General features: G+C 27.7%; 2 protein-coding genes across 2 annotated transcripts; both read left to right on the forward strand.

Moving 5' to 3' along the window:
- The first annotated feature begins 7,126 nt into the window (after nt 1-7,126).
- LOC133032099 (putative ubiquitin-conjugating enzyme E2 39) lies at nt 7,127-8,059 on the forward strand. The gene has a single exon (XM_061105936.1). The coding sequence runs from the start codon at nt 7,127-7,129 to the stop codon at nt 8,057-8,059; it is 933 nt and encodes a 310-aa protein (XP_060961919.1).
- Nucleotides 8,060-9,974: 1,915 nt separating this feature from the next.
- On the forward strand, nt 9,975-11,729 carry LOC115702626 (mitochondrial uncoupling protein 3). Its single transcript, XM_030630047.2, has 2 exons — nt 9,975-10,406; nt 11,170-11,729. Exons 1-2 carry the CDS (start codon nt 10,032-10,034, stop codon nt 11,701-11,703), a joined length of 909 nt encoding a protein of 302 aa, XP_030485907.2. The 5' UTR covers nt 9,975-10,031; the 3' UTR covers nt 11,704-11,729.
- The last annotated feature ends 81 nt before the right edge of the window (nt 11,730-11,810 follow it).

The raw sequence follows: 11,810 nt of genomic DNA on the forward strand, positions 1-11,810 counted from the left end.
ACCTGATGCTACTTTTTTTATGTACAAAAACATTAAAAAAAATTGGTAGCAGATATGGTCTAATGGTAGTCAGATGGTCACTTGATGCTACTTTTTTATGTACAAAAATATATATATATAAAAAAAAATTGGTAGAAGATATGGTCTGATGGTGGTCCGATAGTAGTGCTACTTTTTTTTTATGTACAAAAACATAAACAAATAATAATAAAAAAAAGTTAGCATTGGGCCACTATTGGACCCCACCAGACCTAATTGTTTTTTGTGTATTATTTAGTTTTAGTCCGATGTGATATAAATTGGGAGAGTAATTTGGAAATAACATTAACGTTGACATAGATTACAAATATTGATAATTATAAGTTTAGAAAAAAAAAACATTAAGATTATATAAGTATATTTAGTCAAATTTCCCTTATATAATAAGGAATAAAAAAATATTGAATAATTCAATAAGCGCCTACCAAAGTGTCTTACGTGAGCCAAAAAAAAAAACTATGGTACCGTTTGGTAACACTTTTTAATCAGTTTTTTGTTTTTAAAAGTAGAAAAGTGAAAATATTTTTCAAAAACATGTTCTATAAAACTGTTTTTACTTTTCAATTTTATAATTACTAGAAATTAAAATTTTAAAAACAAAAAAATCACTTTCAATATTTTTTTAAACAGTTTTTTTTATTCTTAATCAATCTTTTGGATTACGACCAGACTCGGATCCAAATACCCTCCCAACGGTCCTGGCGTTGAATCCGGCTTTTGACTTGAACTCGAATTCGACCCCGGACCTAGACCCGACTTAAATAAAATTAAAAAATAAAAATAAAAATGAACTTTACAGAACACACTTTTGTTTTCTGTTTTTAAAATTGAAAAACAAAAGTGGTTACAGAACGCATTTTTGTTTTTCAAAAATAAATTTTTTAAAAACAAAAATTTTACTTTCATTTTGTGATTAAAAAATTAAAAAATAAAAGTATTACCAAACGACACCTATACATCTGTATACTTTATTACCTTTTTCTTTTATAAATAATTTAAATTAAATTGGTGTATATTTGTACGTATATGTATTGGGTGTATATTACATTTTACTGTACATACTTTTCATTCCCATTTCCCATTTATATTATATTTTATATTTATAGATGTTAAGTTCTATTTATTAAGCTTGTCTGAAAAGTATTTAGGGACAAAAATTATAAATAGTCTAAAATATGTATAAATCTTTCTTGGGCATTTTACAATTTTGTATACATTATTTTAATTAATTACAAAATATGTGCAAAAAAACTTATTATCATTTTCTCATACACTTTTATATATAATTAAAAACTTTTTTTCAATTTTTTTTATAATATATATATGGTAATAATTATTGATTAGTATATATATGGTAATATTGGTTATGTTTTTTTTTTTATATTTACAATTATAATAAACATACTAATAATATAAAACATTTTATATATGTGTTTATTGGCTATGTTTATTTTTATGTTTACAATTATAATAAACATACTAATAATATAAAATATTTTATATATGTGTTTATTTTATTTTCTATTAATTAAACATACTAATTTAATAAACAAAATAATAATATTCACATAAGTTTATTATATCACTCTACGTGTGTTATGTTTATTTTTTTAGTAATTTTTTAGAAAATAAATAATATATATAAAAAATTGTTTATCTTTATCTTTTTCTTTGTTTATTAATTGTGTCGTGTTTATTTTTTTTAATTAAATAATTTTTAGAATTTATAGAGTTATGTTTGTTTATTTATTTTTTGATGTAAGAATTATACTTCAATAGAAAACTCGTTCACTAACTCATTAGAAAATAATCAATATAAAGAAACAATAGAAAGAAAATATACTTATTTTAGTATAGTATAAATTGACTATGTCTATTTTTATGTTTACAATTATAATAAACATACTAATAATATAAATACTTTGTATATATATGTTTATTTTGTTTTCTATTTATTAAACATACTACTTTAATAAACAAAATAATAATATTCACATATGTTTATTATATCACTCTACGTGTCATGTTTATTTTTAGTAATTTTAAGTATTGATTTATATTTATATACATTAATGTTTATAATTTTGATATTGTATTTTATTAAAAAAAATCTTATTAAATTATAATAATTCATACTAAAATAGATAATAAACATTTATCTTTTAATAAAAAAATATTTAACTTGTTTATTTTTATAAATCTGTTTAATTAATTTTACGAAATTGTTTATTTTGAGGTTTAATAAACATATTAAAAATGTATGGTTTCATGTAATAAGTTTTCAAAATGTATAAATTTTTAAAATATTTTTTTTTTGCACATTTTTTGTAATTATTTTGTTTTTGTTGTACATTTATGAAAAAACCCCATCTTTCTTTTTGTTTTTTAATTCAAATAACAAGTACAATTTCATGTTTGTGTTATGGCATCAATTACGTAATTAGTGAATTCATTGCATTTAATTAATAAAGACTTGTTTTTTTTTTAATTATTGTATGTTTATGTCAAATGAAGACGACTATATATTATTAATAAAATAATGAGTATTAACATTAATGTCAAAGGTTAATATATAATACATAAATTTTTTTGACTTTTTATACAACCACATATATAAATTTAATAGGGTTTGTTCACCATATTTAATATTTTTGGTTTATTTAAATTTGATCCAATTAATTCTAATTTTATAATATTTATATTAGATGTTAAATTGAATCAGTTATATCTATATAATTATTAGTTTAATTTGGAGGTTATCTAATAATATTTTAGATTTAGTATTTTTTAGATTAAATCAGATTAATCTAATATTTTAAATTTAGTTTGTATTGTATTTAATTGGATCAATTTAATCTAAAAAAAAAAGTAAAATCTTTAACGTTAATTTTCATATATATATATTAGGTGATTGTTACGTGCCAAGCCACGTAGTGTTAGTTTTATTTAATATTTTAGTTTTTTATTTTAATTAATAATTAAAATAGTATAATTATTTGAATGATTTGTTTTATAAAAATAAAATATGTGTCAGTATATTTAGTAAGTAAAACATAGTTGTGTTATAATAATGTATGTTATTAATAGTAAAATGTACATTAATCTTCTAATTGAAAAAAGTTCTATTATCTCATTTCATATCTAATACTACACAACTATATAATTATAGACTTTTCACATTCTTTGCAAATTACTAATAAGCACCAATAATATTTTTATATTCTAATATTTTTAAAATAAGCACAAACATATAAGGTAAATACTAATTACAGCCCATTTCATCTTCTTTTTATTTTTTTAAGCCATTTTATCTTTTCTAGGTAATTACAAAGGGGCAACTCATATACTGTCTCACATTTATATTATCTTTTCTAGACATTTTATATATATTTTTCTTTTTTAAAAAATAAATAAAAAAAATTATTAATATTCTTTTTTAAAATAGGTTTGTTAGAGAAATATGTGGCTAAGATGATTTTTTAATTTAAAAAAAGATTATTAATATATTTTTCTTTTTTAAAAAATAAATAAAAAAAATTATTAATATTCTTTTTTAAAATAGGTTTGTTAGAGAAATATGTGGCTAAGATGATTTTTTTAATTTAAAAAAAGATTATTAATATTTAAAAGATTGTTTGATTTTTTGGGTTTAATTATTGGGTTTATTTATTAACGGGAGATCAAACCTAATCGTTAAATTTAACAGAATATTCTTTTATTTTTTAAGTATATTCTGTTAAACCAAATGCCGTTAGATAGACACTTTTAATATATAAAGATATATATATATTACATACAGTAATACAAAATTTAATTACTCATCTAAATTAAATGAAAATACTTATTAGTTTGATTGAATATTAGATGTATTGGATTTTTAGACACTCCATCTAACATCTGATTCGATTCAATTAGATATTCAAAAATAATATCAAATTTTATATGATCACAATTGAATATTTAATACTTGGCAATCAATTATAATTGAATTAATCAATTGTCATTGGATTGGATCGTATTATACACACCTCTATATATATATAAACAAACGACATAATAGCTAGTTGTAAAAAAATTGTCTAGGGCACAATTAATGTAACACCCTAACTATCTTAGGCGTATTACGTGATTTTTAAACGTACTGTGCAGCTCGTTGCTAATCAACGAGGTTTATGGAAAAACGTGATTAATTAAAATTTTGCTTTTTCATTAAACTTATAAACCATTTTACAAAAGTCTCGGGATCCCGATTTATAAAAATATTTACAAACGTTTTAACTGTTTAACTTTTACATCAAAATAAAGTCGTCTAACGACCGTTACAAAAAATCTCAGCCTTGCTGTCCCGAGGATCGTACGCTCCAGGCCTAACCGCCCCGACATGTACAATCTCATAAGCTCGCTCACGGTCCATCGCCCATGACCTTGCCTTTACCTACACATGAACATAAACTGTGAGTCGACAGACTCAGTAAGAAAAGCATAATAACATCATACGTAAAATTAACTGCCGTGTCCAACACGATACTGAGTCCCGCTACTGCCATGTCCAACATGGTACGGAGCTACTACTGCCATGTCCAACATGGTACTGAGTTTTGAACGTTCAGGGGACGGTACTATTGACAAGTATCCTCCTGATTGGTCGAACCGGTCATACTCCGGCTGCTGGTCATACTCCAGCCTGTACCGACGGGATAGGTCAATAGCACTGAACCACCAACCAAGTGTCAGCCTGATCGGTCGAACCACCATACTCCGCCGTCTGGTCATACTCCAGCCCGTACCGACGTGACGGGGTTGGATGGTTCGAAGCCTAAATACATAACTAATGTAATCTAGCAAAGCTTCCTACATGCACGCTAAACATGTAATCTACATATACATACCGTTATACTAATCTTACTCCGGATTCCGATTTCGTGTGTGCCGTCAACCCGACCGGAATCGAAGCCGAACGGCTGACATCGGCTCCTAAACCATAAAAATCACAACGCTATAAGTGACACGCTAAATCACTTCCCGGGGACTAAAACTAGGAACTAAAAGTTTCCCTATCGATAAAAAGCATGGCAATACCCCTAAAAACCCAAAAACGAGGAAAACTAGGGTTCTGAAAAATCCCCCAACCGGTAGACCGGTTGCCCAACCTAATTCCGGTCGGGAAAATTCAGACCCCCATCCGAATTCGGATGCTCAACCGAATTCCGGTTCCTCGCAAAAGAACTTCAAAAATTCATAACTTGCACAATTCAACCCCAAATCACATGAAACCTTCCAGACCTGTTCTATACCTCCCCTAGAACATTTCTAAGGCAACAAAACCACCCAGATTGCACGAATTCAAAAATCACCATTAGAGCTCAAGCTTTGAGTTCTAAACTCAAACTTGAGCAAACCTAGCTAGCATGCAATCAAAACCATCTAAACTTACTTAAACAAGCTTAACTAAGCCTCTGAAAACAATCAAAAACATCAACAATATCACAGCAACAGAACATAGACATTTCTCTTTGAAAACCATATTTTTGAGCTAAAAATCAAAACTTTGAACAACACAACTAGCATGCATCATAACCAGCTCTATTCTACTCAATTGAACAAGATTTAAACCTCAGAAATCATATCACAAACACAGCAGCAACAACACCTCAAGCAAGCATGCATTTACTCACATTTTCACCATTTTTATTCAAGAAAAAAAAGAGAAAGAGTTAGAATCACCTACCACAATCAAGAGCTCACAAATTAAGGTTGAATCAAGTTTTGAAAATTGAAGAAAAACCCAGCTTTGCACCCCAAATACCCAGCCGAAAGTGGAGAGGAAAAGAGAGAGAGTTTGAGTGAAATTTCTAATTTTTTTACTAAGTGTTGAAAAATGAAGGAAATTAAAAGAGTAAAGCCACTTAACCCAAAACCATTTCAGCCAACAATTAACAATTAAAATAAACATTTAACATTTATTTTCCATTAATAAATTCACTAGAAGACAAAATACTAATGGGGCAAAAAGACCATTTTGTCCCTCCACCATAAAACCACATAAATCATACTAAAAGGGTATTTTTGGGAAACTCTAAATTCCCGGCCATTCCCGACATTCCCAATGTCTAAAACCCGTCCCCAAAATACTAACATACTAAGTTGTGATTTCTACTGAGCCAAACGCCGAGTTCCAAAATACCGGACACCGGAAATGCGAAATAAAAAATACTGATGACATAATCATGCATTTCTGAATTCCATAAATAACAGTAATAAATTATTTAAATAGCTATAAATAATTTCATAATTAAACATAAATAACTACTAATTTCCAAATTAACTAAGCGGGCTTTACAATTAATATACATGGTATCCATTTGTCAAAAAAAAAAAATATACATGGTATCCATGTTATGGTACAATGAACATGCAGTATATATAAATTTAAATATATATACATATAAAATATAATATTAATTGTTTATATTTAATTAGATAATCTTACAAATAAATAAGGGGTATTTAATTAATTAATATTGAATGGACTCTTATGGAAAATATATACTTTATTTATTATAAGAGAATTGTTTCATACCTGTAACGACATAAAGTATTATATAAAAAGACATGTCGTTTTGATTGTTTTTACGATACAATGATTTTTCGATATAGAATTATTTATTAAAAGAGATCAACTAATTATAATTAATGTCAAACATTAATTTAATAACAATAATAATAATAATATAAATTAGAATTGTGAATTTTTTTAATTATATGATTGGTTAGTCATATTAACAAAAAAATAATAATATTAAGCATTTTGGTGGATTTTAATTATGCCGTCCATTTTTGTTTATTATTTTTAATATATAATTAAATAAACTAATCTCTAATTATAGATAACTTTCTAAACCGATAATTACTTAAGATATTTTTATTTTTATCTTTTTTTTGGTAGAGAAATCTAATTCTAATCCTATTATAATTAGGAACATAACTATATTATATATATCAACCTGCCGTACTAGAAAAAAAGTAAGAAAGTGATTAGTAGCTATAACCCTAAAAATACAAATTAAATATGAATTCGAGTGATACAATGAAACTATTTGGCTACGACGAAGCTATGCATGGCTTAACATTTAGAGAAGCTGAAGAGTTTTACAACATTGTAAAAGAACGTTTGCAACATTTGCATAATGCATCTCGTCAAGTGAAGCTACTTAACCTTCCCAAAGTCAAAAATCATCATCATGTTAACAACAATCGTTATGGTGAGATCGAAGAGATTGAAGTTGAAATAGAGAAAAACTTTCGTAATTTTAAAAATTTTGAGATACTCGAAACCCCGCCTTTAGATCATCACTTTCTTGATCACCAGTCAACTTCTACCCTATTTTGTTTCGGTGTCTACAAAAATAAGTCATTAAAGAAAATAATGAGACAAGAGTGGGAGATTTTATCGTCTCAACTTCTAAATTCGATCTTTTATATTAGAGTTTATGAGTCAAGGTGTGATCTTATGAGAGTTGTTGTGATTAACGAGCAAGCAGCGACTAATTCTTATCACCATGGTTTGTTTTTCTTTGACTTATTTTTTCCTAAAAATTACCCTTCTAATCCTCCTAAGATTGTTTATTATTCCTATGAAAAATCACTTCATGAAATTAGAGGAGTGGTTTGTGGTAATTATATTTTCAAGAACTGGGATTCTATGATTAAATCAAACACTGAATCCCCAATTCTCAATGTTCTTGTTTCGATCAAAAATTTTATTTCAAATTCAATTGAATTGGAAAGAAGCATTGAAGATATTTTTCAAATGCTACGGTCTCCATTAATAGGATATGAAGATTTTGTGTTGGGTTATTTTCTTTTGAGAGCGCATCATATTCTTCTTAATTATAAAAATACATTTACTAATCCAAATGAGGAGAATTACAAAACATTCTTCAACTTAATTAAGGCGTTTGAAGAAATTGGAGCATACTGTAAACATCACTACAAATACTTGGAGTCGTATAATAATTAATTTATGAATATGGATTTTATTTCATAAATTTAGATTTTTTTTTTGGGTTTTTTTTTAGTTTCCAATTTGCTAGCTATTGAAGAATCAAAATAGTTATAGTTATGCATTGTATTATTAGGAATATTAATTTTGACAGCTTATTAATTAATTTTTTATTTGATTAAAGTTTCCTATCAATGGAGCCCTTATTTTGTGATGTTATACCGTTAATTTTTTATTTTTTTTTAAATGCATTACAATTTAATTAAAATAATACTTTTAAATTCTTTACTTAATGACTGTGTATAACCTAGGTGTATAGATTCAAAATATAAAAATTATATATATATATATAATATAATCAAGTTATATATATCTTATTTAATAGTTGCTATTATAACTTAATTATTAATTTAAATAATGATAAAAAAATTTAATTTAATTCAAAGTTATATGATATTTCTAAATACATAAAACAAATATATCTACATAATTTTATAAATATTTGTAAATAATTTAATTATATTTTAATAATAATAAAATTGAAAATTAAATTTAAATATTTTAAGTAAAATTATTAATAAATTTGTTAATGATAATAATTTATTGGTTTAATTCAAATTTAAATTTCTAAATATCTATACCTGATTTTATTTAGTTACCTTTTAATACATAATAATATAAAAAATTAAATTTAAATTTAACTATTTTAAGTAAAATCATTATAAATTTATTCAAAAAAATTATATTTAATTAATTAATTTAATATTATTAATTTTGATCGTTAACTTCAACATAAAAAATAACACAAGATCTCTAAAAAAAGAACATTTTTCATTATATATATAAATATATTTTTGGAATGCATTATATATATAGATATTATATTATATGTTTGACTTTATAAAGCATTTTCATATATTAATATTAAACGACATGTATAAAATTTGTCTAGGGACACACTTTTCCTTGATCATGTTATTATTATTCATGAACATTATTATATGGGAAATTTGAATTTATATTTATTTATTAGATTAAAATTATTTTTTTAAATCTAATTAACTTATATTAGTAGGATAGGCTAACATTCTACAAAACTTAATTTTACCCTTCCCGTTTTAAACACCTGACCCTCTATTTTCCTCTCTCATTTCTCTTGCTCTCTGAACTCACTCAAAGAACTCAAACCCACAACTCACCATCCACACCATTGGTCGCTTCTTTCCAGGACCACCACGACCATTGAACCAAGGATCCACGGACCCAATGACCATCCCAGACCTAACGACTTCTCCATCAACTACAGCTTCACCATCGGTAATGTTGTTAAAGGAATAAATTGTATGATTAATGTTTGTTATCTTTGAGTAGATGGTAAATTTAGGATTGAAAATGACCAGATTTGAGTTTTGGGCAAAAAAATTAATTTTTTTGTCAGGCCCGATGGTGGTCCGATGCCTTCCTGTTGTTAAAATGAGTAAAGGTTGAAGACGAAGGTCCGATGGTAGTTTGATGGTAGCTCGATGTGATATGCTCTGATGGTGGTCTGATGGTGGCCCAATGCCTTCTTGATGAGCTTAATAAATGGAGCTTAACATTTATAAATATAGAGTATGGTCTCATGGTGGTCCGATGGTTGTTTGATGTTACTTTTTTTATGTACAAAAATATGTATATAAAAAAAATGAGTAGCATCAGGCTACCATTGGACTCTCATCGGACCACCATCAATATAGATGAGAATGGGGAGTATAGACGGAAAAGTTAGAAGATAAAAATAGAGAAGGTAATATGTGAGGTAAGGAAATGCACAAAGATTAACAAACGACGTGACGTTTTATTTATGTGAAATAAAAACGACATGTCGTTTTCGTAAAGTTGAAACGGGCTTTTTCCACTAAGGCCCAAATAAAACAAAAAGAGGCCCATTTTAAGAACCGATGATATCCGTTACCGGCGATGAGTTGAGTTGTTGTCGTACTACTCGTCCATGAAGATCGGAGAGAATGGAAACCAGCGGAGCTGGACGAAGATTGCTCTGAGTTCGCTCTCAGCTATGGTGGCTGAGACGACTACATTCCCCATTGACTTAACGAAAACCAGGCTTCAGCTTCACGGCCAATCTCTTTCCTCTTCTCGCTCCACCAACGCCTTTAGATTGGCATCGGAAATCGTACGGAGCGAGCAAGGGTTTCTGGGTCTCTACAAGGGTTTGTCACCCGCCATTATCAGACACCTTTTCTATACCCCAATTCGCATAGTTGGCTATGAGCATTTCAGAAACATTTTAGGAGGAACTGATGCTGATTCTCTTTCTCTCTCTTCAAAAGCTCTCATCGGTGGTCTTTCTGGTGTTATTGCTCAGGTTTTTTCTTCACTTTATATGAGTATTTATGATCAGTTCTCAAAAGGGTTCCGTTTCTTTTTTATGCTCAGTGAATCTTTATGTGGAACAAGGTTAAGAAAGTCTCCATTTTTAATTTTGTTATATGATTTGAGTGTTTGAGAAATAAGGTTTGTTTGGTTTGGTTTCTGTGTCTGATTATTTGATTCAGTTGGGTGTTTGAGAAATAAATAGATTTGGATATGAATGTAGACAACAAGTTTTAATGATCGTATCAAGAAGATTAATATGTTAAGTTAATCTTATTATTGACAAAGGTTGATAATTTATGTTAATTTTGGCCCTTTTTGTGTTTTTTTATATCATTTGAGTGTTATTATTTGATTCAGTTTGATGTTTGAGAAATATTTTTGGATATGAATTTAGTCAAGAAGTTTTAGTGCTCTTATCAATCAAGAAGATTATGTTCAGTGAATCTTAATATTGACAAAGGTTGATAAAGTATCTATTTTTAATTTTGGTTCTATGATTTGAGTGTTTGAGAAATAAGGTTTGGTTTGGTTATTGTGGTTGATCATCTGATTTAGTTGGGTGTTTGAGAAACGTTTTTGGATATGAATTCATACAAAAAGTTTCAATGCTCATGTCAGTCAAGAATATTATGTTCAGTGAATCTTAATATTGACAAAGGTTGATAAAGTCTCTATTTTTAACTTTTATTTATATCATTTGAGTGTCTGAAAAATAAGATTTGGTTTGGTTTGTGTGGTTGGTTTTAGTACAGGTAGTAGCAAGCCCTGCTGATCTTGTTAAGGTGAGAATGCAAGCCGATGGTCGTTTGGTCAGTGAAGGCCTTGGGCGTAGGTACTCGGGACCCTTTGATGCTTTAAACAAGATTGTTCATTCAGAAGGATTTGGAGGACTTTGGAGAGGGGTCTTTCCAAATGTTCAAAGAGCATTCTTGGTAAACATGGGAGAATTGGCTTGTTATGACAGTGCAAAACATTTTGTTATCCGGAACAGGATTTGTGAGGATAACATTTATGCTCATACTTTAGCCTCTGTAATGTCAGGTCTTTCAGCCACCGCTTTGAGTTGTCCTGCTGATGTAGTCAAGACAAGAATGATGAATCAGATTGAGGGGGTTGTTGTGTACAGGAATTCTTATGATTGTTTGGTTAAGACTGTTAAAATTGAAGGGCTTAAAGCACTTTGGAAAGGTTTCTTTCCCACATGGGCTAGGCTTGGTCCTTGGCAATTTGTCTTCTGGTTGTCATATGAGAAGTTTAGGAAAATTTCTGGGTTTTCTTCTTTCTGATGAAATTAATTAAAACCTTTTACCAATTTTCATGTTCTACTCTTTATAATAGTCTCTTCTGTCATTGGACTGAGATAAAACCATATAATGCAACTAAACTGTAATTT

This window comes from Cannabis sativa, chromosome X, assembly GCF_029168945.1.
Source record: "Cannabis sativa cultivar Pink pepper isolate KNU-18-1 chromosome X, ASM2916894v1, whole genome shotgun sequence".
In the NCBI taxonomy this organism is placed as follows: Eukaryota; Viridiplantae; Streptophyta; class Magnoliopsida; order Rosales; family Cannabaceae; genus Cannabis; species Cannabis sativa.